This window comes from Oryza sativa, chromosome 3 (genome assembly GCF_034140825.1).
Source record: "Oryza sativa Japonica Group chromosome 3, ASM3414082v1".
In the NCBI taxonomy this organism is placed as follows: Eukaryota; Viridiplantae; Streptophyta; class Magnoliopsida; order Poales; family Poaceae; genus Oryza; species Oryza sativa.
This window is the reverse complement of record NC_089037.1, coordinates 14,820,996-14,843,573: the sequence shown is the minus strand read 5'-3', so window position 1 is coordinate 14,843,573 and position 22,578 is coordinate 14,820,996. Positions and strand designations below refer to the sequence as shown.

General features: G+C 37.3%; 2 protein-coding genes across 2 annotated transcripts; both read right to left on the bottom strand.

Annotated features, from left to right (window-relative positions):
• Positions 1-9,313: 9,313 nt before the first annotated feature.
• LOC4332926 (peroxidase 2) lies at positions 9,314-11,204 on the bottom strand. The gene is made up of 2 exons (XM_015776843.3): positions 10,810-11,204; positions 9,314-10,265 (listed from the first exon to the last, which is right to left on the bottom strand). The coding sequence occupies exons 1-2, from the start codon at positions 11,065-11,067 to the stop codon at positions 9,501-9,503; spliced, it is 1,023 nt and encodes a 340-aa protein (XP_015632329.1). The 5' UTR covers positions 11,068-11,204; the 3' UTR covers positions 9,314-9,500.
• A 9,286-nt stretch (positions 11,205-20,490) lies between these two features.
• Positions 20,491-22,053, bottom strand: LOC4332925 (peroxidase 2). The gene is made up of 2 exons (XM_015776845.3): positions 21,707-22,053; positions 20,491-21,614 (listed from the first exon to the last, which is right to left on the bottom strand). Exons 1-2 carry the CDS (start codon positions 21,929-21,931, stop codon positions 20,841-20,843), a joined length of 999 nt encoding a protein of 332 aa, XP_015632331.1. The 5' UTR covers positions 21,932-22,053; the 3' UTR covers positions 20,491-20,840.
• Positions 22,054-22,578: the final 525 nt, after the last annotated feature.

Here is a 22,578-nt window from a genome sequence, read left to right as displayed (position 1 = left end):
GGTTTGATTAGGATGCTTGGGTTTTAAATAGGGGAGGTCTATAGTGGAAATTGAATGCTACTATCTATAGGTCATTAATTGCATTGATATATACACATATATTGCATATATGTAACATATAATAATATCTCATACATTATATTGCATATTTATTAGATATAACAGTATCTTATACATTAGATGCTTGCGTAGAAGTTATTAATTGCGTCGATATATACATATATTGCATATCTGTAAGATATAACATCTCATACATTATATTGCATATTTGTAAGATATAACAATATCTTATACATTAAATGCTTGCGTAGAAGTTATTAATTACGTCGATATATACATATATTGCATATCTGTAAGATATTGCATCTCATACATTATATTGTATATCTGTAAGATATAACAATATCTTATACATTAAATTCTTGTGTAGAAATTATTAATTGCATTGATATATACATATATTGCATACCTGTAAGATATAACACTATCTCATACATTAAATGCTTGCATAGAAGTTATTAATTGTATTGATATATACTATATCTATAAGATATACTCCCTTCGTCCCAAATTAGAGGGCGTGAAATTTATTTTGCTAAGACCAAGGACTTTGCATGCTTTGGTTTTATCCATTTTTACCTCTATTTAATAGGATCCATTCGAACGGGCAATCAAGTCAACTAACCAAGCATGCAAATCTTGTATAGATTGAAGCACTCTGTTGATAAGTCAATCCAAACGGCAGCACGGTGTGGCCCACGTTCCGGCTACATGCACCAGCTCGCCCTCTAGCGGCATTTAATCACATATGCATGTAAATGAAAGGGCATTATCGGGTAGAAGGTGTAAAATTTGAAAATGCGCCTTATGTTTTGAGACAACGGGGAAAAAAAATACTCGCCCTCCAATCTGGGACAGAGGGAGTACCAAAGTTGCAGCCTTTCAACTTTCATGATCATGTAAAGCATGTTGGTATCAGATCCATCTTTGCTAGTAGTCCCTCCGTCCCAAATTAGAGGGTGTGAAATTTATTTTGCTAAGACCAAAGACTTTGCATGCAGTTTAGTTTTATCTATTTTTACCCCTATTTAGCAGGATCCATGTGAACGGGCATTCAAATCAACTAACTAAGCATGCAAATCTCGTATAGAGATTGAAGCGCTCTGTTACGAAGCTGATAAGTCAATCCAAACGGCCACACGGTGCGGGCCCACGTTCCGGCTGCATGCACAGCTCGCCCTCTATCAGCATTTATTCACATATGCATGTAAATGAGAGGGCATTACCGGGTAGAAGCTGCAACAATTGAAAATGTGCCTTATGTTTTGAGACAACAGGGGAAAAATACATGCCATCTAATTTGGGACGGAGGGAGAAGTAGTATCTCATACATTAAATGCTTGCATAGATCTTATAAGTTATTAATTGCATTGATATATGCATATATTGCATATCTGTAAGATACAGTAGTATCTCATATATTAAATGCTTGTATAGATCATATAAGTTATTAATTGTATTGATATATGCACATATTGTATATCGGTAATATATATCATTATATCATACTTTAAATGATTGCATAGATCAGTTGCATATCAGTTGGATATATCAAAACATGTCCCAAAAATATAACATTTGGTCACATATTAAAATATTAAATACATATCGTAGTAGTAGATCTGTATCTATAGGATACATGACATCTATACCTACTTAAAACATACGTAAGGCTTCCGTATGATTTTTCGTCTGTCGTCACCGAGTTTGTATCGAGGTCACCCTTTTAAGAGAGAGCGATCTGGATCCCCTAATCACGGTCCCTTGATCACATCCCCTGATTCATGCACGCACTCCCTCTCCTAATCTCTTCCACCTCCCACCTTTCTTCCCGTGCTCCCTCCCCTTCCCAATTAGTGGCCACTACCGATCTCCTCCGGGCCGCCACCAACCGTCGTCGAAGACCACATCATCACTCGCTCCTAGCCTTCACCTGTTTCCACCACGTCGTATTGTTGTCGTGTTTTGTCGATGCCAGCATCTCAGGCCTCGCCGCTGATACCCACGAATGTCTAGGAAAATTACCGTCGCAATGCCCAAGCTGGCCCATGATTCAATGACACCATTGCCAAAGCCGCTGATGTAGGCCTCAATGTTTGCCGCAGGTGGTCTTCAGTGGTGGCCATGCTGCAGACTGCTCCCTCCCTTTCACTACGACACCAACTGTTTGATTCAGTAATAAACTAAGTAATTCTTTCATGCTCACAGATGGTTTTATTATATATACTCATACACCATACCCATTGTTCTAAAAGCTTTGGTGTATATCTTCGTAATGCTTGTGAGTTAGTGAAACTGAAAGTCACTTGTTTAATTTCGGACGTTATATTATGGATACCTCATCTCTTAGCACCAGTCCAACACATGCCGCACGTTTTGCTTCGTGCAAGCCCACCGCAGCTGTGTTTCTATGTCTTTTCCTATCCGGATCGAAACGGCATCGCAATCTTCTGTTTCCAATTAAGCTGAGCAGACTAACAGTTCTATACAAGACCCCCCTGACTTTGCCCAAACTACTCACACAAGATATATCATTGCTTGATTCAAAATATATGCATATGCTTGCAGTTAATAGTAATTAGGTTTGTTACCTATCGAATCGAGCCCCACCTAGCGACGAGTTGCGCATGAGATGGATGAAGTCATCAAATGCCATGTCAGCCTTATGCCCAATCCAATCTACTTCTGTTGAATCATCTTAGACCTCGACTCGGTATGGAATTTAGCAGCGTGGCATTATCATAGAATCCCGATTACACGAGAGAAGATGAATTTCTTCCTGTTGCAACGCACGGGTAAAATGCTAGTCATATATAATATCATATAGTTTATTTAACTTTATCCCCTTAAAAAGTCCAGATGAATCCATCATGCATATAGTGGTAAAGGAGGCATCTAAAGTTAGTAAAATCCATTCCTTGCAATGAATATTATTCACACACAACCGTCTTTTAGAAATGACACTTAGGCTTTGCTCGGCACCCATGGTTGGGAACTAATCCCTAAGCACATAAAATGGAGCGACTCATTAGCACATGATTAATTAAGTACTTCCTCCGTTTCATATTATAAGACTTTATAGCATTACCTATATTCATATATATGTTAATGAATCTATACATATATGTGTGCCTAGATTCATTAACATCTATATGAATGTTGACAATGCTAGAAAGTCTTATAACCTAAAACGGAGGTAGTATTAGATACTCCCTCCGTCCAGAAATATAGGGGATTATGTCTCCTTAATTTGTCCAGAAATATAAGGGTTTTTTTTTATCCTGAGGTGAGAAGTACAATAGCCATAAGAAATTGTGTACTCCCATCTATTTCCATCAGAGAAAAAACTGTACAGAGAAAAGTACAAGTAATACTACTCCCAAGTTGCCAACTTATCAAAGTAATCCAGTTTATTCCTAAATGTGTACTTTTTGTACTTCATTCATTCTGCAGGCTCAGATGTGCCAACTAAAAGAATCAAAATGCTACGAAATGGTTGTCAGAATGGAACTCATTACTAAAATAGGTTTATTATTACTAAGTAGTACAATTACATGGTTCACTTTGAAGGTAATAAACTCATCGCAGATATGATGCCCTTATATTCCATATCATATAGTGAAAGAGGATGTAAAGCCTTAAGCTTAATCATAGTTTTTTATAATTGTGAGTGTGGCAGACTGGCAGTGATACATCATTCTTGACATGGTGCCTCACTTGAGTAGCATATCATGTTTATCAAAATTTGCCTTTAATGTGTAAAAGTTTCAGATCTTCTTAAATTCTAAATCAATTATGCTTGCATTGAGTTGTTATGATTATCAAGTGAAGAAAACAACACTTGGTTACCATGATTTAATGATGAATGGTATGATTGGTATCTCACCATGTCTGATATTTTATAAGGATTTGTAATAAAAGAAATGTTTGGTTACCTTATTAGCAGGCTTACCAGAATGTTTTGATGAAGATCGAAAGCTAAAACTGATTAACATGCGTTGCCTCAGATTCCCTATCAATTGTGATGGTTATTATGTGAGACGATGGAGTGACGATTCAGTACTAGGAGGAGGAAAGTTGGGATGGGTCATGGGCTGTTTGATTGCTTAATCAATATTATCTAGAGCACATAGGCTAAATCAGATGGCTAACTCAAATTTAGGTGATGTGGCACAACAAGGTGAGTGAAAAATAACTTTAACTATAGGTGGTGGGGATAGACTTTATTTATACTAGTTGATACCCCGCGCGTTGCTACAAGATTTTGAAGATTGAATTAAACAACTAAGGCATACGGTGTATTAGAATAATTGGTTTTTATGTTAGTGCAGCATGAATTAGGATGTATTTATATAATAAAAAACTAGAGGTAGAAAAATGCTTTTTGGGGTCCAACTTTCTAAGATTAGTAGAAGTAATGTAAGGGATAATAATCACATAGTCCAATAGGGGAACTAATATAGAAAACATTTGTAACACGGTAAAAAAAAAACCAACAGACATTAGAGCACATATTACGATGGGCGAACCAATGAATCAAGAACTATTCAATTTGAGTTCCTTTATTTAATAAAACATAAATCCAAATCAAATTAACTGAATGAAGAGGAGGAAATATAGGATTGGATGGACATGTTGAAATATGATGAGGATGATTTGATATGCTTGCATGTTGCGCTCTTGAATGTAATAAATTGTATATTAGAATGTTTGCATGTTAAGATGTATTAATTGCTAGTGGATGATGACGTGGTATGTTTGCATGTTAAGCTTTAGGATTTAGTGGGTTGTAATCTTATATAAGGTATAGATATAGGATGAGCTTAATTATTTTATTCTTAACAGCCATGTCCCCTAAACTACGACAATGGAGTGTCTATTTAAAAAAAAACATAATTGGCTTTGTATGTTTGAATCTACTAACTAAAATCATGCCTATCCACATCAGAATGGACTTTGATACCTCAAGTGAATAATGTTCCCTCTTGATAATTTATATCTCAAATGCATGTAATTGGTTATAGTTTTTTTTGTATAAAAAACATTTGGCAAACCTTTATCACTTAATGTTTAAAATCGAACTACACACTAAGAAATCGGTACTATTTATATGCTTGGATTTATCCTTTTCCCCCCTTTATGTGTGTTTTGTATTTAACCTTGAAATTTTTGTGGAGTTGTATATGTACATGAATGTTATTTATAATTTGAGAATTTTTCATAACTACTTAACTATATATGGTTTATGCAAATAGATGTAATGATAATGACATCGCTCTTGTGGAAATTCACATACAATCTCCTCAACAAGTTCAACAAGATGAACCAACAATGCAAAGTCCAGTAAGTCGTGCCCATGCACTTCAATTTAGCCATAAGGTGAATGGGTTTCTATGCTTTGATACAAATGTTTCTAAGAATGACATACTATTTATTACTTTTGATGATTTGATTGTCCTTAGTAACAAAGGAGAAGACAATGGAGAAGATAAAACGGCCAAATGTAGAAGAGGAGCCACGAACCATCACGTGCAAGCAAATTCCTATTCGTGGGTTTGGTCCTTCTGACTCTGATGATACAGGAGATTCCTTGGAAACCCATAAGTACTTATTGGAAAGCTTAAGAAGCCCTCCTTCATATGGTTTTTTGTCTCATGTCAGATTTTGTGCTAAGATGTTTGGAATAGTCAAAACAAGCCATATGCCCATATACTTCATCGAGTCCTAGTTAATTTTGGGTCTTGGAGATTGCATTTGTGTCATGAGCTAAACCATAGGGAGTGTGTGAGTGTAAAGAGCACACTCCCCATGGCTTAGTTCACACACACACACATAGCCATCATCATATAGAGTTGGCTTTTGTTTAGATTATTCCGCCACTTGTAATTTTGCTGTTATTTTGGATTGTTTGTAGTATTTTTAGATTTCTTCTCCTACTTCCTTGTTTGTATTCTTAGTATTCGCTTATACTAGGAGCCTTTAGATTATCAACGTCAAGTCCACCACAATCGGTTTATCAATATCTTTCAGAAGATCGGGATCATGGCTAATCACATTTCCTCGAGGAATCAAAATTAAAATTCCCCTATCCTCATATATTGAGGACTCCCTCCATCCCAGAATAAATTTAATTTTCACCATCTCACACATCCCAATAAAAAAAGATTAAAATACCCCCACTTTATCAAATCCTGATGTGTTTATTCCTCACTTTATCTACTTCGAATGCATTTATCCCCAACTTTCAAAAACTCAGATGCAACAATTATTAAAAAATAAACTTATTTTAGGACAGATGGGAGCAACAAAAAATAAACTTATTCTAGGATGGAAGAAGTAGCATTTTAGTTTAATTTCTTAGTCTACACATGAATGGGTCAAAGTCAAAGCTGAGTCCTCCCAAAACCACAAGTTCCTCGGTGGGAGGAACTAGCTGGCTTACCGTACAATTTGCTTGAAGTTATTTTGTTTTACCCCTATTTCCATTTATTCTTGTATGTATGACTTAGCGTGTAACTTGACTTCTACTGAAAAACTACGCATGATTAGTTCTAACAATTAGCATGTTCAAGAATAAAATAAATCGAACTCCCTGCGATATAGTTTTAGGTTATAACGGCTGATAATGACAAGTCAATGCCGGATATTTAGCAAACTATAATTTCGGAGTATGTGCAAGGGATTGACAAATTAGCATTATAAATTGAATTATCTGCAACTTCAGCCTGGAAGAGGTGATGTTTGGAGCTTTATTTGGGGAACAGATATGTACACAGCGAAAATATTTTATAAGCTTAATTACTCCTCGTTGCATCCTCCTAGACCCATGATTTGGCTGTGGAAAACCAAATGTGTCATGAAGATAAAGGTGTTTGCATGGCTTTTGTTTTGTGATAGACTTAACACAAGGGATATGCTTGACATGAGACATTGTGCAAAAGAGGATGACGATCTCACATGTGCCTTGTGTAATACACATCAAAGAGAGACTAGGCTTCATCTCTTTTTTACATGCCCTTTCAGTGTGGCTTGTTGGCAGTAGCTAGGCATTTCCTAGAATTGTAATCTGGAATTTTTTCAGATGATTGTTTTGGCGAGAATCAGATTTGCTCAAAAGGGTTTCCTTGAGGTATTTTTCATGGCAGCATGGCATCTTTGGAAGCAAAGAAATGGGCTAATTTTTCAGAATGTGAAGCCATCGCCTCAATCATGGAAATCTATATTTGTCAAAGAAGTTCTTCTGCATATGTGCAGAATGAAAGACCCACTCAAGCAATTTCTTTTTGATTGGATACAAACTTTATAGTTTAGCTGTTTTGTTTGTCCTTTGTAACTTTGTACATATTTATGATTTATAAAATTTAAACTGCTGGGCAAAGCCCTGGCAGTACTTTCAGTCAAAAAAAATAGCATTATAAGCATGAGTTGAAAATTGAAGTCTCGAATATGTTAGTTATAGACTATTATTGATTTCCTCAAAACAATCTTCTAACATTCTAATTGATTATTTGTTGACTTGGTGATCGAGTTGGTATGGTCCAAAGTTTGACTCTTATCCCACAATAAACTAGCCAATACCTCATTCTCATTTTGTACTTGACATTTAAATTATTCGTGACAATCTTTAATACACACATCTTATCAATATTTTTAATAACTAATATGTTTATAATATTTATTGAAGGCAGCTGTATGAAAGTGCTTTATATTATAAACCTACTAGTATTATTTTCATGTATTGATTTATAATATTTTTATTTCATAAAAAAACTTAAAATTTTGATGTTTGATGGCATACAATCTGGGATATGCCATCTATTTAAGAACAAAGATAGTAGATTGTACATATAATAGACTGTACAAACTACAAACCTGCAATTAGTCTGATAAATTGAAAGGGAAATACATTGCCCTTATTGTTTAGAGAAAATCCCCTGTATATCCCTGCAATTTTAGCTAATCCCTTTTATGCCACTGAATTTTACTTACTTCCTTATATGCCCTTAAAATTTGATTTTGATCCCTTCCATACCCCTCTCGTCAGTTGACCGTCTAATGTCTATAAAAATGACCATGTTACCCTTTGGATGAACATACAAATTTATGAATTACATTATTGAAAATGTAAAAGATTGACACATGAGACTATAATAGTTATGAGTTTGTTGTGCGATATATTATTTATGACAAAATTATTTTTAGATAATGAAATAAAAAAATATGTATTTATTTTATTTAGGAGCATTCATACAAAGATAGGACTACCAATGCTCACCATATATTTTTATGAATGCTCTTGATAAAAAAAATCCATTGTCCTATTGAAATTTCAAATAAAAGTTTTAATTTATTAAATTTGTTTTACTTTCAAAATTTATGTCAAATTTTTTTGCACTAATTATTTAGTGTCATTAGTTTCATAAAATGCACATATTGTGCACTCAAACAAAATTTTCAATCGTTTTTCAAGCTTATATTCAAATCTAAATCATCAAGGGTATAAAAGATATTTTCAACCAAACTTAAAAGTGAAATGAAGGAAAATGTACCGGCAGGGGCATGGAAAGGATCAAATTGAAATTTCAAAGGTACAAAAGGGATTTAAATTTCAGGAGGTTGAAAGGGATTGGATGAGTTTTCAAGAGTATAAAGAGAATTTACTCTATTGTTTATATTGATGTATAATGAAATATTTCAGTGCCTTCTATGGCCTTACTTAGATTAAATATGTGGATGGGAATTGGGAAATATTGGGAAAACACACTATCTTTCATCCCTAAACTTTTTAATCGGGTTTGTTAAAACTATGATGCCACATTTTCACATAATTTCAGTCACTTTTTCTCTATGTGATTGCGCTCTCTCCGATATGTAACTATGCTTATATCTCTTGTATCTTCTCTTCCAAATATATAATAAATCACTTTTAATCCTAATCATGAATTCTCTTAATTATACATTGTATATTAGAAAAACTCTAATGTATATATATTATAAATTACAGTGTAAGTTTTTAACTTTATATTGTTATTATAACGTGAGTGTAGGTAATTTAAAGTGTAAAAACGATTTGATTATTTTTTTAAAAAATAAAATGTGGCACCATAAATATAAGTGCTCCCATTTTATTAGTTAGTTTAATTTGTTGTCAAAGCTAATGCTGTCCCTTTAACAATTAATGGAAAAGTTTACATATCAGTCAGAATTTCTCCTAACATTAATAACAAGTGTGATCCTTGTGGTATCTCCGTAGTGTCCGTAAGAAAGTTATTTTATTATATTCAAACATGATACAATATAATGGTACATAAGCCTCATTTGACTTGAAATGAAATCAGTGGAAAAGAAAGAATAAACAGACAAGATGCAGCAGTTAACGATAGAACATAGATATGCATGAATAAATTAATTAAACATGCATGCTCGTAAATTTGTATGAGCTAGTGATTGACAGCCCGGCAGTTCCTCCTGATCTCGCCATTGCCGCCGGTCTTCACCTCGATGCTGGCCATCTTCACCATGGCCTTCGTGAACCTATCCTCCCACCACCCGGGGATGTTGGCATTGTCCACCACCATCTTCGCCGTCGCCGGCGACGCCAGGAGCGACGCGTCGGAGGTGAAGAGCACCCTGTGCGCGAGCACGTTCTTGTAGTACTGGTTGTCCAGCTTGTTGGGCGTCACGACGTCCTGCACCACCGTGGGGTCGTTGCCTGAGCTCGGCTTCGCCGGGCACTGCGTCCTCAGCATGGCGGCGAGCGGGGGCTCCATGTCGGAGGGGACGGCGAGGCGGTCGGGGACGAAGGACGAGCAGTGGGAGTCGCCGACGGTGTGGGCGCCGGAGAGCACCACCATGTCCTCCATGCCGAGCCCCTTGGTGGCGAAGTTGGCGACGAGCTGGCCGAGGTTGAACTTGGGCGGCGGGAGGAAGTCGAGGGCGCGCGACGCGTTGGAGTAGCGCCCGTCGAGGCGCCCCGCGGGCATCTGGAACGCGACCCTGCTGTTGCTGAGGAAGAAGGAGGCGTCGCGCGCGGCGAAGGCGACGATGTCGGCGCAGGAGACGACGCCCGGGCAGGCCGCCTCGACGGCCGCCTTGGCGGCGTCGATCACCTCGTAACCGCGGAGGCTGGGCATGTTGGGCGGGCTGAGCTTCTCCGGCTGCGGGTTCGCCGGCGTCGGGTCGAGCAGCACGGACGCATCACATCCCTGCACATTTTCGGCATTGGCGGTGTAAACGTGTCATGCATCCACGGCCACAAAGCTGAGAAACTCGTAATTATATGTGGGTTCAATCCCGTTTTCGGTCCAAAATTCGAAACAAAATGTAGTCAAATTTAAACAAATATTATCAGAATTCAAGAAAAAATAAAAATAAATAAAAATTTCATGCAAAATAATATCATATCAGAGGGTACGAAATGACCGAAATTTCGAAAATTTCAGTTCGAAATGTCGAAGCCTTAATTGTATACCACTCCGCCCGTTTCATACTATTATAATTCGTTTTGATTTTATAAATTAAATATTCTTAAAAGTTTATCAAATTTATAGAAAAATGTAGTACTATTTTTAATATAAAACAAATACATTATTAAAATATATTCGATGGTTAGTACTTTCGTGCTTTACAAATTGTCGAATTTTTCTATAAATTATAATATAAAATAAAACAAGTATAGTACACATGCATATATATATATATATATATATATATATATATATATATATATATATATATATAGGAATGTACCTCAACGAAGCAGTCATGGAAGAGCATGCGGATGAGGCCAGCGCCGACGCCGGGGTTGTGGAGGATGGCGGCGCCGACGACGTTCTTGACGATTTCCTCGGCATGCGGGCACTTGGCGTAGTAGTAACCGACCTTGAGCCCGCACGAAGCAGGGTTGGGTGGCCCGTAAGCTGCTTGGCACGTCGTCGTCACCGCCGCCATGAGCACCGCGAAGGTGACGACGACCACGGTGGCAGCGAGCTTATTACCACTACCCATGGCAATTAACCAGCTTAGCTAGCTAGCTTAATTGGCTTCTCTTGCTCTTCTTCTGATCAGTGGCTACTGAGAGAGTGAGCTGAGATAGCTAGCTAGCTAGTGAGATTTGCTTGATGGATTGCGATGGTTGAGGTGATGAAGTGATGCTGATGTGCACGAGTATTTATAGGTGAAGATGAGCTCCAGCCTCCAGGTAAGATGAGATCAGGGGAGCGTTCGGTTGATAGATAGCTTCTGGATCGCAAGCTTTTTTAATCTTGGAGCGGATGCATGTTGGCAAAGGGTAAGGTGGTGGCAGGAGACCGCGCAATATGCGCGTACGTTTGTTTGTTGCAGCACAAGTGTGTACAACTCTGCGGTTTGACCCGCGACGTTGGTTGGCTCGCTAAACCACGTGCTATTCGGAATCGTTCCTCTAATCCGAGCTTATAACGGGCAATTAACTGGACAAAAAGCGTAGTGATGGACATAAGCATGCTTTCCAGAGCGAGCGAGCTAGCTAGCTAGTCAGGGAATGCAAGTCAAACTAAGTCTCTCCCAAACACCTTTTGTGCTCTGCAGTTAAGATGTGAGTTTAATTATTACTATTTCATTGAAATGGTTAGGTAGCAAAGCTTGCGTGGCGGATCAATCAACCTACAAATGGCCTTAAATTATCTAGTATTTAGCTAGCTCCATACACAAGATTGTATAGAGTATGGTTATAAAAAGTAGCTAGCTTGTACAGAGCAATAACCGGATGGGTCACCGTAGTTCTTCTTCCTCCTCCTTTTCACTGATATTTTTTTTACCTCTAGCTAGTTGCACATCCATGCATTTTGCACAACGGATCAAATTAACATCTCTATTAAAAACCAATATATTTATTGAACGACGAGGTCAAACAAAAAGATCGATAACTTCCTTCGAATATAAGATAGATAGCAATCAAGGACAAGCTAACACATAATATTCTAGTTAAATCCTCTATGATATAATTGCATGGGGTTGACAAAATCATCGCACAACGGGTTGACAATTGAAGTAGTGAATTTATCTTTCACTAATATATAATTAATTATATACTTACTTCAGTAAATAAAAATAATTCACAAACTTAATCAATTATTTTAGGAGCATCAAATGTTTGATATTACAGTTCAAGGGGTAAATCCTTGTATCACGTTAGTTGAGGGGTAAATCGGACTTAATCCTTTATTTGAATAAGACAAATAACAAACTATCATATCTAAATATCAACATCGTTGTATATCAAATGGACAAATACCAAATTTAATAACGCCATATAAAAAGTATAGTCCCCGAAGAAAAAACGGAGGGAGTACTCAGCAAGCATTATTGAAATAAAGCATATGCGCGTATACTTATGCACGGCAGGTACTAGCTAGTGTCAGACAATGTCTCTTAAGCAGTTGATTATGCGTTGCAGCTAGGGATGAACCTGGTTCGGATAGGTTCCGTCCGTCCGGACCATTTTTCGGATTCAGATAGTTTCGGTCGGAATTATCCGGAAATTTTCAGATTCGGAAACGAATTCGGATGTTTTTTCTCGGAAACGAAAACGAATACATTAAGAGTACTATCCGTCGGAATCGGAAAACGGTCGGAAACTATCCGGATTTTTTTCCGGATATCCGTACACATTGAGCAAATTTTAGAAAGAACATGTATATACGTATATATGTATAACTTTTTCATATGGAATCAGATGAAGACAAACTTTATATCAACATTGTAGAGCTCGATGAGATCTATAACTTTATTATTGACTATTTTATTATTTGAGGTCATTTAAGGGTCTAAATATTCATTATAATATACCATATTAATTTTTACAAAATCTCAGATCTACAATTCAAACGACATCTGATGGAGATGTGTTCCATATCAAAATTGTAGAGCACAATGGGATCTACCACTTTGTAGTTTATAACATTTGTATTTAAAAGTATTTAAAGTATAATACAAATATTACAAGTTTCGAAGACGTGAAGTAAAATAAATAACATCTCCAATTTATACACTGGTAAGTAAGTTATACATCTAATAAACGGTCTTGGGAATAGAAAATGATAATCATATTTGCATATGGATCTCTTAGAGGAACAGCCATGAAAATCGATTTTCACATACAGTTGTGGGACCGTCTACAAAATTGACGATATAAATGTTAGAGATGTTGAACTAAAATAATAAGCGATATCTCTTCATTTATCAAGAAACTCAATTTGAGGGGTTTTTTATATGCCGGTAAATATTCGCTACCGCATTTGTTCCGTCTCGTATTCGCTCCGTATCTGTATTCGATAATATTCGATTTCATTTCCGTATCCGAGTTTTCGATTCCGATTCTGATTCCAAAAAAAATATGAAAACGAGTATGATAAAACTAGTTTCCGTCCGTTTCCGATCCGTTTTCATCCCTAGTTGCAGCTGGATTAATTATGATAGGTCAGGGTTACGTGATGAAAAGTTCTCTCGGCAAGTGGGCAGAAATTAACAAATTCTTTTCAGAATATGTAGAAGGAGTGAAAACCTTGACTAGCTCTTAGTAATTAACAAATACAGCAGGTTTTATTACTGATTAATAACAGCACTAGCTCTTGTTCAAGCAACTGCTAAAAAAAGGAAAAATCTACCAACTAGCTGGTGCGCATATCAAACTAAAAAGTTCATTGTATTAGATTGATTGAAATAGCTTCATCATCCAGTCCACCAATATATACTCCCTCTTTTTTTTAACATCATATATATACTCCCTCCGTTTCGTTTTATTTGACACCGTTGACTTTTTAGCACATATTTGACTGTTCGCTTTATTCAAAAACTTTTGTGAAATATGTAAAACTATACGTATGCATAAAAGTATATTTAACAATGAATCAAATGATAGGAAAAGAATTAATAATTATTTAAATTTTTTTAATAAGACGAGTGGTCAAACATGTGCTAAAAAGTCAACGGTATCAAATAAAACGAAACGGAGGGAGTATAAAGGAGGGAGTACAATGGTGTTGCTACTTTATTTTTATATGTAAGTCAACATTTTTTTGGCAGCATATCGAGAATCTGTGCATGGCGGAAGCTTCGTTCAAGCCTGCATTTTAATTCAGAATTGCTATATTTGTGTCGCCACAAATTTGTTAGTTTTATAGTCACATCTCATACGACCATCCATGTTTTGCTAATATTTTGCAGTCGATTATCTTCAAGATTTGTTATAGTATTTGCTTTCACTTAGAGATTAAACTATATCACTGGTGGATAAATTATTCATACTAATTATATTGTACTTACACTATAATTACATACTGATTACATATGTAAATTTGGGACTTACATATGTAATTTTGAGACTTACATATGTAAATTTTGGACTTACATTGTAAATACGCTAAAATTACATATGTAATTTAGGAACTTACAATATAAATACATGCCCACTATTTTTTGTGAAAAATATGACGCCATAAATATAGTTACCCTTGCCACGTTAAATGCATAATTGACAAATGCTGGATAAAAATTGGTATATATACAGATAGAGATATATCACCTAAAAGCTCATTGTACTCTAGTCAAATAAAATCACCCATCCTATCATTTGTGAGGTTTCCTCCTATTCTTAGAAAACTATATATAATTCCTACATTTGAAAGGTGGAAAATTAAACTAAACCGCTTGACATCATTAGAAGATAAATTCACAATTGGCAATAGAGAGATTTTTTAGTACTTAAGATACTCCCTTCGTTTCAAAATATTTGACACCGTTGGCTTTTTAGCACATATTTGACCGTTCGTCTTATTAAAAAAATTTGTGAAATATGTAAAACTATATGTGTACATAAAAAATTTGTGAATCAAATGATATGAAAAGAATAAATAATTACTTAAATTTTTTGAATAAGATGAATGATCAAATACGTACTAAAAAGTCAACGATGTCAAACATTTTGAAATGGAGGGAGTATATAGCTATACATACCTCACAGTGTTAGTTAAGTTAGGAGGTGTTTATATCTGCCCCAGAAGGGATATACCTACTCCCCCACAAAAAGGGGAAAGTTAAGATCATATATAAAAGATGAGTTTTCAATATTATTCTAATCGGATTAGATTAGTTTTGGTAACTCCCTTTATTTAGAGGTATCTTCTGTATGAGGAGGTATACAAATACAACTATCCTAAGATAGGAGAAAACCTCACCACTAATTAATACATAGTTTTTAAGTTTAGGACTTCCAACACCGTATGTTAACGACGGGAAGGGAAAGGTATTTTTTTTCATAATAAAATCTATCAAATGTCATTGTAGAAGTATAAGGGAGATTTCAAGGATAAGATTGAGAAATACACATAGAGTGCCAAAGGAAAAAACAAAAAGCTACATCAGTGGCTCAGGAAGGAGTAAGGGTGCCCACAATATGATGGGACTAGAATATCTACAATGCTTCTTTCCAATCGCGTAGTAGTACAACTACATTATAAACACCTATATATATAGTGGGAAGATAAGGATATGATACAATTGGCTCATGTTCTGCAACAAGGATAGAAGACTCAAACTAACAGTTCACAATGCAAAAAAGAAACACGGCTCTCACTAGCTGCAGTTTGGCAAATTGGCACATGCCACCATCATGGACGACAGGACGACGGTGCACAAAATATAGTAATATGAACAACTTTAGACGAAAATGTAAGCACCGTTAGGACTGGCCACAGGACAAAAGTATAAGCAACTATATATCTAATTAATTAAGCAGCAACAGAAATCTTGAAAACGACTTTTCATTAGAGGGATGCATCAAATTAAAGGCTCAAACTAGTAATGCTAGAGCAATTCTTTTGTTATCAAACTAGCTATTCGTGCCCGGTAGCCAAATACCTCCAACTCAACCAACGAAACAAGCTAGCTGCCACTTGGCAGCATTAACCTCTCCCATTACATCCATTAATACATAGAGTATGTTAACTAATTTAAAATTATTTCCTATTGCTATCCGCTTTGAGTAGTTGTTTTGTTGGTAACGTGGAAAGGTGTCTTGACATCAAATCGCACCGTCACACTTTTAGTACGTCATGTGCAACCCGCGGCGGTACCCGGAGATGCGTTGCCGCAGGGACTTCACTTGGCATTTTGCTACTACTGTAATCCAAGATCAATTTGATCCCTCGAGGCTCAAATTGCACAAGAACAATGTTGAATAATGTTACCAAGCGGAACAATGCCACTGTCATTATGACTTCCACGTGTAGATCAAGAGGGAGAAGTCATCGCCATGCTGCATCTCGGTCTCCTTGGGGTTCACCCTATCCATGACGATCGAGCCGCTGGCCCACAACACCATTGATGAGGCCACGAATCCTAACAAGGAGGAGCTCGTGTTGTCGTCGTCCCTTGTCAACCACCGCCTAGATATGGACGTTTGCTCAAGATCGACGTCGTAGATGCCATCACCGAGCGTTGGTTGTCATCGCCACCACCATCTCAGAGCCACAAACCTAGTTACCATCACAACCAAGAGTCGGGGTCGCAGAGCCATCGCTGAGGACAGCTGGTGTCGTCGAAAAGCAACCCTTGTTATTGCCGCCGCTAGATCTGGCGGTCATGAATCACACCAACAGTAACCTTCCCTGTGTCGTCATGTAACTCCTTGTCATCCTCTCGGGCGTCATCCGCTCGGGCCAACTGGATTCACCAGCGAGGAGGTCGGGGTCACCAAATCTAGCGGCCTTGGCCTCCTCGTTGGCTGATGCGGTAGCGGTTCGCGACAGTAGTGCAACGCATCTCGGTGACGATGGAGGAAGTGTCAGATGAAGGGAGTGAGAGAGGCAGAGGGGCATGGAAGGAGGTAGATGAGGTGATCGAGGGAGCCAAGGGAGCGAGGGTTTGGTTGGCGGTGGGACTTTTGAATACCGCAGAAAAGATTTCGCGAGTGGTGCTCTTAGATACTGCCAATAAAAACCAATTTTCGTTGGGCTCTCATGAGGTTCGCCCAAAAAAATAGAGCTATTTTTTTTAGTGGGACCTCCTAAGTGAGTTTTTCGCTGACGGCTTGTGACCCAGAATCCGCCAATACATTTTTACAAGCATTTATTTCATTAGTCCATCAATAAAAATAATAGGGTGATGCCATGAAAAATCAATTTTTTATAGTGCTCGAGCATTTGTTTATATAAGGTAATCAACAAATTAGTAAAGCTTAGTGGAGTTTTTGGGTTTACAGCGTCAAACTTAATTTCACCGACACCGTAAGTTTGTTAGATATGCTTGTACGTACTCCCTATGGCTACAATAATACTGTGCTAAAAAATAATTTGAAGTGTTCTTTAGTTCTTGAAGAGGCTTAAGGTATTACTGCTTTAATTAGTGCTAACAAATTAAACTTGCTTTCCTTCAAGCGGTATAGATATTTCCTCAAGGAAGTGAAAATGAAACGGAATTGCTAGATTACTTTCGACGGATTTTTAGGGAAACTTTCGACTTTTAGACCGTCATATTTGCTCTAAGATTCGTGCTAGCAAGGATGAGAAAAAATAAATTGGTAAGCACAATTGTTGGGATTTGACCTCGCGGCCTTCAGTTTGTGGAGGGAGTGCACTGCAATCGCGCCATACATGTTTTATTCTAGTTACATATAAATTATATATGCATCTAGTTATATTGTAGTTATATATATGAGTTGTAATGTAGTTATACTATAGTTATATTTTAAAGTTTTACAACCAAAAAAACTCTCGATAATTTTTAAGATAGTCGCAAAATGAAATAACTACTCCCTTTGTTTTCAAATATAGAATATCATTGACTTTTAATATATATATATATATATATTTGACCGTACCATTCTTTTACTCAATGTAAATATACAAAACTATATGCCATACTTAAAGTACCTTTACTAGATGAACATATCACAAAAAAGTTAAATAATAATAGAAGAAATAATAACCATTCATCTTTATTTACATAGTAAATTAATAAGATGAATGGTCGTATGCTTAAAAGTAAACAGTAACACATTTAAAAAATACAGTAAAAAATACAGAGGGAGTACTTGGGTTGACGGTAAGTAGCCAGCCAATTGACCCTATATATGGTAGTTCTAGTAAGCTGTTTTTCTTTTAAAAGGATATGATGACATATACCCATTTCATAGATGCCAACTGCAAAGCCATCAAAATTTTGTTGAAAAATGGTAAAATAGATCAAAATATGATATTTCACTATCTACAAATATTCAAGTTAAAATTCGACACATATAAGTAGAAACAAAAATAACAAATCTCAACCGTAAATAGTACACAATTTCTTAATTATCATCATTTTTTGTTATGTTTGTTTCTGTTTGTTGTGTAGGTCAAATTTAAACAAGCATGTTTGTGAAGCGATATATGATATATTGATCTATTTTACTATTTTTTATGAGTATTTAGTTGATATACATAAAAAGAGTGTGTATGCATGATCGGCTTTCCCCTAACATACAACTATATGAATTGTGTGTTATAATAATCTATCTATCTATTATATTATTAAAACAGCTTTGAAAGAAGTCGCCACGTTCGCTGTGAGGGCTAGAAATTTCCACATTAATCGGAGAAAAAGAAAAAGAGAGTCGAAGTAGAAATACAATTAAAAATAGCTGAAATTCGGAATTAAAAATAAGCAATATTGAAAGAAGTGTCCATATAAGAACCCAATACGAGATTAATCAAAATTCAAAATAAAAATAAAATAAAATCCAAAATTAGAAAATAAAACGAGAGAGTCCTAGTAGGAATATAATTTAAAAATAACTGAAATTCGGAATTAGAAAAAGGAATATTGAGAGAAGAGTCCATATAAGAACCCAATACGAGATTAGTTACTATTCGGAATAAAAATAAAAATAAAATCCGAAATTAGCAAAAAGAAAAAAAAGAGTTCAAGTAGGAATACAATTTAAAATTAACTGAAATTCGGAATTAAAAATAAGCAATATTGAATGAAGAATCCATATAACAATCCAATACGAAATTAATTAAAATTCAGAATAAAAAAATAAAAAATATCAAAAATTAGAAAAACTAAAAGAGAGTTCAAGTAGAAATACAATTTTGAAACGACCAAAATTCAAAAATAAAAAATAAAAATATTAAAAGAATACTATACGGTATTAAATAAAAGTTTAAAAAATTAAATTCTGAAATTAGAAAAAGAAAAAAGATTTCAATTAGGAATACAATTTATAAACAACTAAAATTGGTGATAAAAATAAAGACTATTGAAAAAAAAAGACTATCTAAAACACACGATGAGATAAATTAAATAACAAGCCTATAAAAGAGTAGAGTGGTGGCGGTTGATACGACATATAAAAACTATTAGTAAAACAACAGATAGAATCCTAATGATGATTAAAAGGAGGGACGACAGGCAAGCCGTGAAGCAAACGGGCAAGGCGGTTGCCGGGACTTCTAGAAAGTAAAAAAAATAAACCTTATTGATAATCATATTTGATTTTTAAAATCTCAATGACAATAAAAAGGAGAAGCAGCGGGTGGGGTGTATAGGAGTATAGTTGCAGAGCTGCTGACGGTTGGCGGGACTTCTAGAAAATAAAAAATGAATTCCAATGATAGTTATATTTGATTTTTAGAATCCCAATGGCAATAAAGAGTAGACGGCGGATGGGTCGTAGAGGAGTATAGTGGCATTGTTTGACGTGACTTCTAAAAATTATAAGAAATAAAAGCCAATAAGATAATAAATTCTAAAAACTACAAGGTCCAATTTTTAAAGGTTCGGAACTTCTAAAAAGTAAAAAAAAAAAACCCAATGATAATCATGTTCGATTTTAAAATCTCAATGACAAATGACAATAAAGAAGGTAGACAGCGGACGAGTCATAAAGTACAATGGAAAAGCCGCTGACGGTTTGGCGGGACTTATAGAAAGTGAAAAATGAACTCAAACGATAATTATATTCGATTTGTAAAATCCCAATGACAAAAGAGAAAAGACAGTGGACGGACCGTAGAGGAGTATAATGGCAGCGTTTGACGGGACTTCCAGATATTATAAAAACGAAACCCAACGAGATAATGAACTCAAAAAACTATAAGATCCAATTTTGAAACGTTTCAAGAAGAATGAATAGAAATAGTGATAGACCAAGCAAGCAAATAAAGAAGGATATGATAGAAGTAAGGGGTAGCAGCTAGTGTGACTTTTAAAAACTACATAATTAGGAATACGGGTATAGCTATTTAATAAATTTTAAGTAAAATCATACTGAAAGATATATGATTTTGTTTGGGTGCTAGCCGCGCAATTGTGCGGGCCACCCATCTAGTTTGAATAAGAGAATAAATGAAAGTCATGCACTCACACATCTATATCATTACATCCATGGGTATCTCGAGCCATCCTAGATTTTTCTCTTTTCAAATTTCAGATAAACATCAATATATAGCGGGCACTTGTTGCAAAAAACTTAACTTACAATTATTCCAAGTACATATGACCTTATTACACAATTAGGTCAAAACAAAGAAATCCATAGCATGTAAACCTTGGGGTTCACAAATGAGGAATTAAGGAATGGTAACAAAAGAGGGAGAACATAAATGTGAAGCAAAAGTCACATCCAATCATAACATCATCAACACGTACGCTTGCGACTTGATCAAGGAGGGTGTGAAACTATCAAACCGTGTACGTCGTCATCGTTGAGCACGTACTTCACCAGGTAATTGAATCACGCAGCTAAACTTGTAGATTAATCAGTAGTTGATGACCCTGCAGTTCTTCCTGATCTGCCCCTGGTACCCGGTCTTCACCTGGATGCTCGCCAACTTCACCATGGCCGCCTTGAACCTGTCCTCCCACCACCCGGGGATGACGGCGTTGTCCACCACCATCTTCGCCGTCTCCGGCGACGTCAGGAGCGCCGCGTCAGAGGTGAAGAGCACCTTGTGGTCGAGCACGTTCTTGTAGTACTGGTTGTCCAGCGTGTTGGGCGTCACGAAGTCCAGCATCACCGTGGGATCGTTGCCGCCGGGCGTCGCGTCGAGCGGGCACTGCGACCTGAGGAACCAGGCGAAGCCGCCGTCGATGTCGGAGAAGACGGAGGCGTTGAGGCGGTCGGGGACGAAGGAGGAGCAGTGGGAGCGGCCGACGGTGTGGGCGCCCGAGAGCACCACCATGTCCTCCACGGAGAGGCCCTTGACGGCGAAGCTGGAGACGAGGTCGCTGAGGTTGGACGTCGGCGGCGGGAGGAAGTCGATCGGGCCGGAGTCGTTGGAGAAGGTCCCGTCGCGGCGGCCCGACGGCATGTCGAAGTAGACCTTCCCGCCGCTGAGGAAGTAGGTGGCGTCGCGCGCCGCGAAGGCGATGATGTCGGCGCACGAGACGACGCCCGGGCACGCCGCCTCCACGGCGTGCTTGATCGCGTCGATGAGGTCGAAGCCCCGCATGGACGGGTTGTTCGGCGCGCTCAGCTTCTCTGGCGTCGGGTTGAACGGCGTCGGGTCCAGGAGGATCGAAGCATCACAACCCTAACAACAAAACACCATGCACATCTAAGTACACATAGCTCAAGTCGATCAATCGATCTCGCCGGAGAAGAGGAAGAAGCTAACGTACGCACCTCGACAAAGCAGTCGTGGAAGAGCATGCGGATGACGGCGGCGCCATTGCCGGGGTTCTGGCGGACGGCCTCCCCGACGACGGCCTTGACGACGGCCTCGGCCTGGGGGCACTTGTCGCGGTAGTACGCCAACTCCAGTGGCCAGTAAGGGTGAGCCTGGCATGCCACGGCCAGCAGCAGCAGCAGGGCACACGTCACCAATGGCAGACTTGGTGATGAAGCCATGGCTAATAAGCTTGCTTAGTGTGTAGCTAGCTTAGGCTTACTGTACCTTTTGTGCTTAAGCTAATTAAGCTGCTATAGCTAATAACAGGAAGAGAGAGAAGTGCTCGATGATCAGGCTGATGATACTTCGATGTCTAAGTATGTGGTATTTATAGGAGACCCATAGCCACATATGTGCATGCATTGACCACTTCAAAAGTATCAAACAAGGATTCAGTTTACATGGTTGTACATAAATTATGCATAGTGTACAACGATTCCCTGTTAGCTGCGATAGTTTTAGCGTGTTAATAGCTACATGTTTGAACAGTAGCTATTTTCATTTTTTTTATTTTTATCGTTTACCTTTTAGTTTGGTGTTCTATTGTTTTCCAATGTGAAGCTGAACGATTGGGATTTTTTGTTAGACACAAAATGTTGTCACATGTTGGTGTTATCTCTTTTAGGTGAATCAGTACTCTTCTTCACACGCCACACATGTCCAGCCTATTTAGGCCCTGTTTCTTTCAGCTTGGGATTATTATAATCTAGATTATTGAGAGTAAGCTGAAAGAAACAGACAACTTATTGAAGTAGCTTATTATAATCTGGAGTCCAGCTTATTATAATCTGATAAGCTCATTTAGGTGAGCTTTTTTCAGATTATT

What these genes read in the sequence shown, in the direction of transcription:
- LOC4332926 (XM_015776843.3), bottom strand. Translation starts at nt 11,067, where the DNA reads ATGGGTAGTGGTAATAAGCTCGCTGCCACCGTGGTCGTCGTCACCTTC. An exon ending in TCCATGACTGCTTCGTTGAG is followed by an intron (nt 10,266 to 10,809) that starts GTACATTCCTAT and finishes GAAAATGTGCAG; the next exon opens with GGATGTGATGCGTCCGTGCT.
- LOC4332925 (XM_015776845.3), bottom strand. Translation starts at nt 21,931, where the DNA reads ATGGCTTCATCACCAAGTCTGCCATTGGTGACGTGTGCCCTGCTGCTG. An exon ending in TCCACGACTGCTTTGTCGAG is followed by an intron (nt 21,615 to 21,706) that starts GTGCGTACGTTA and finishes TTTTGTTGTTAG; the next exon opens with GGTTGTGATGCTTCGATCCT.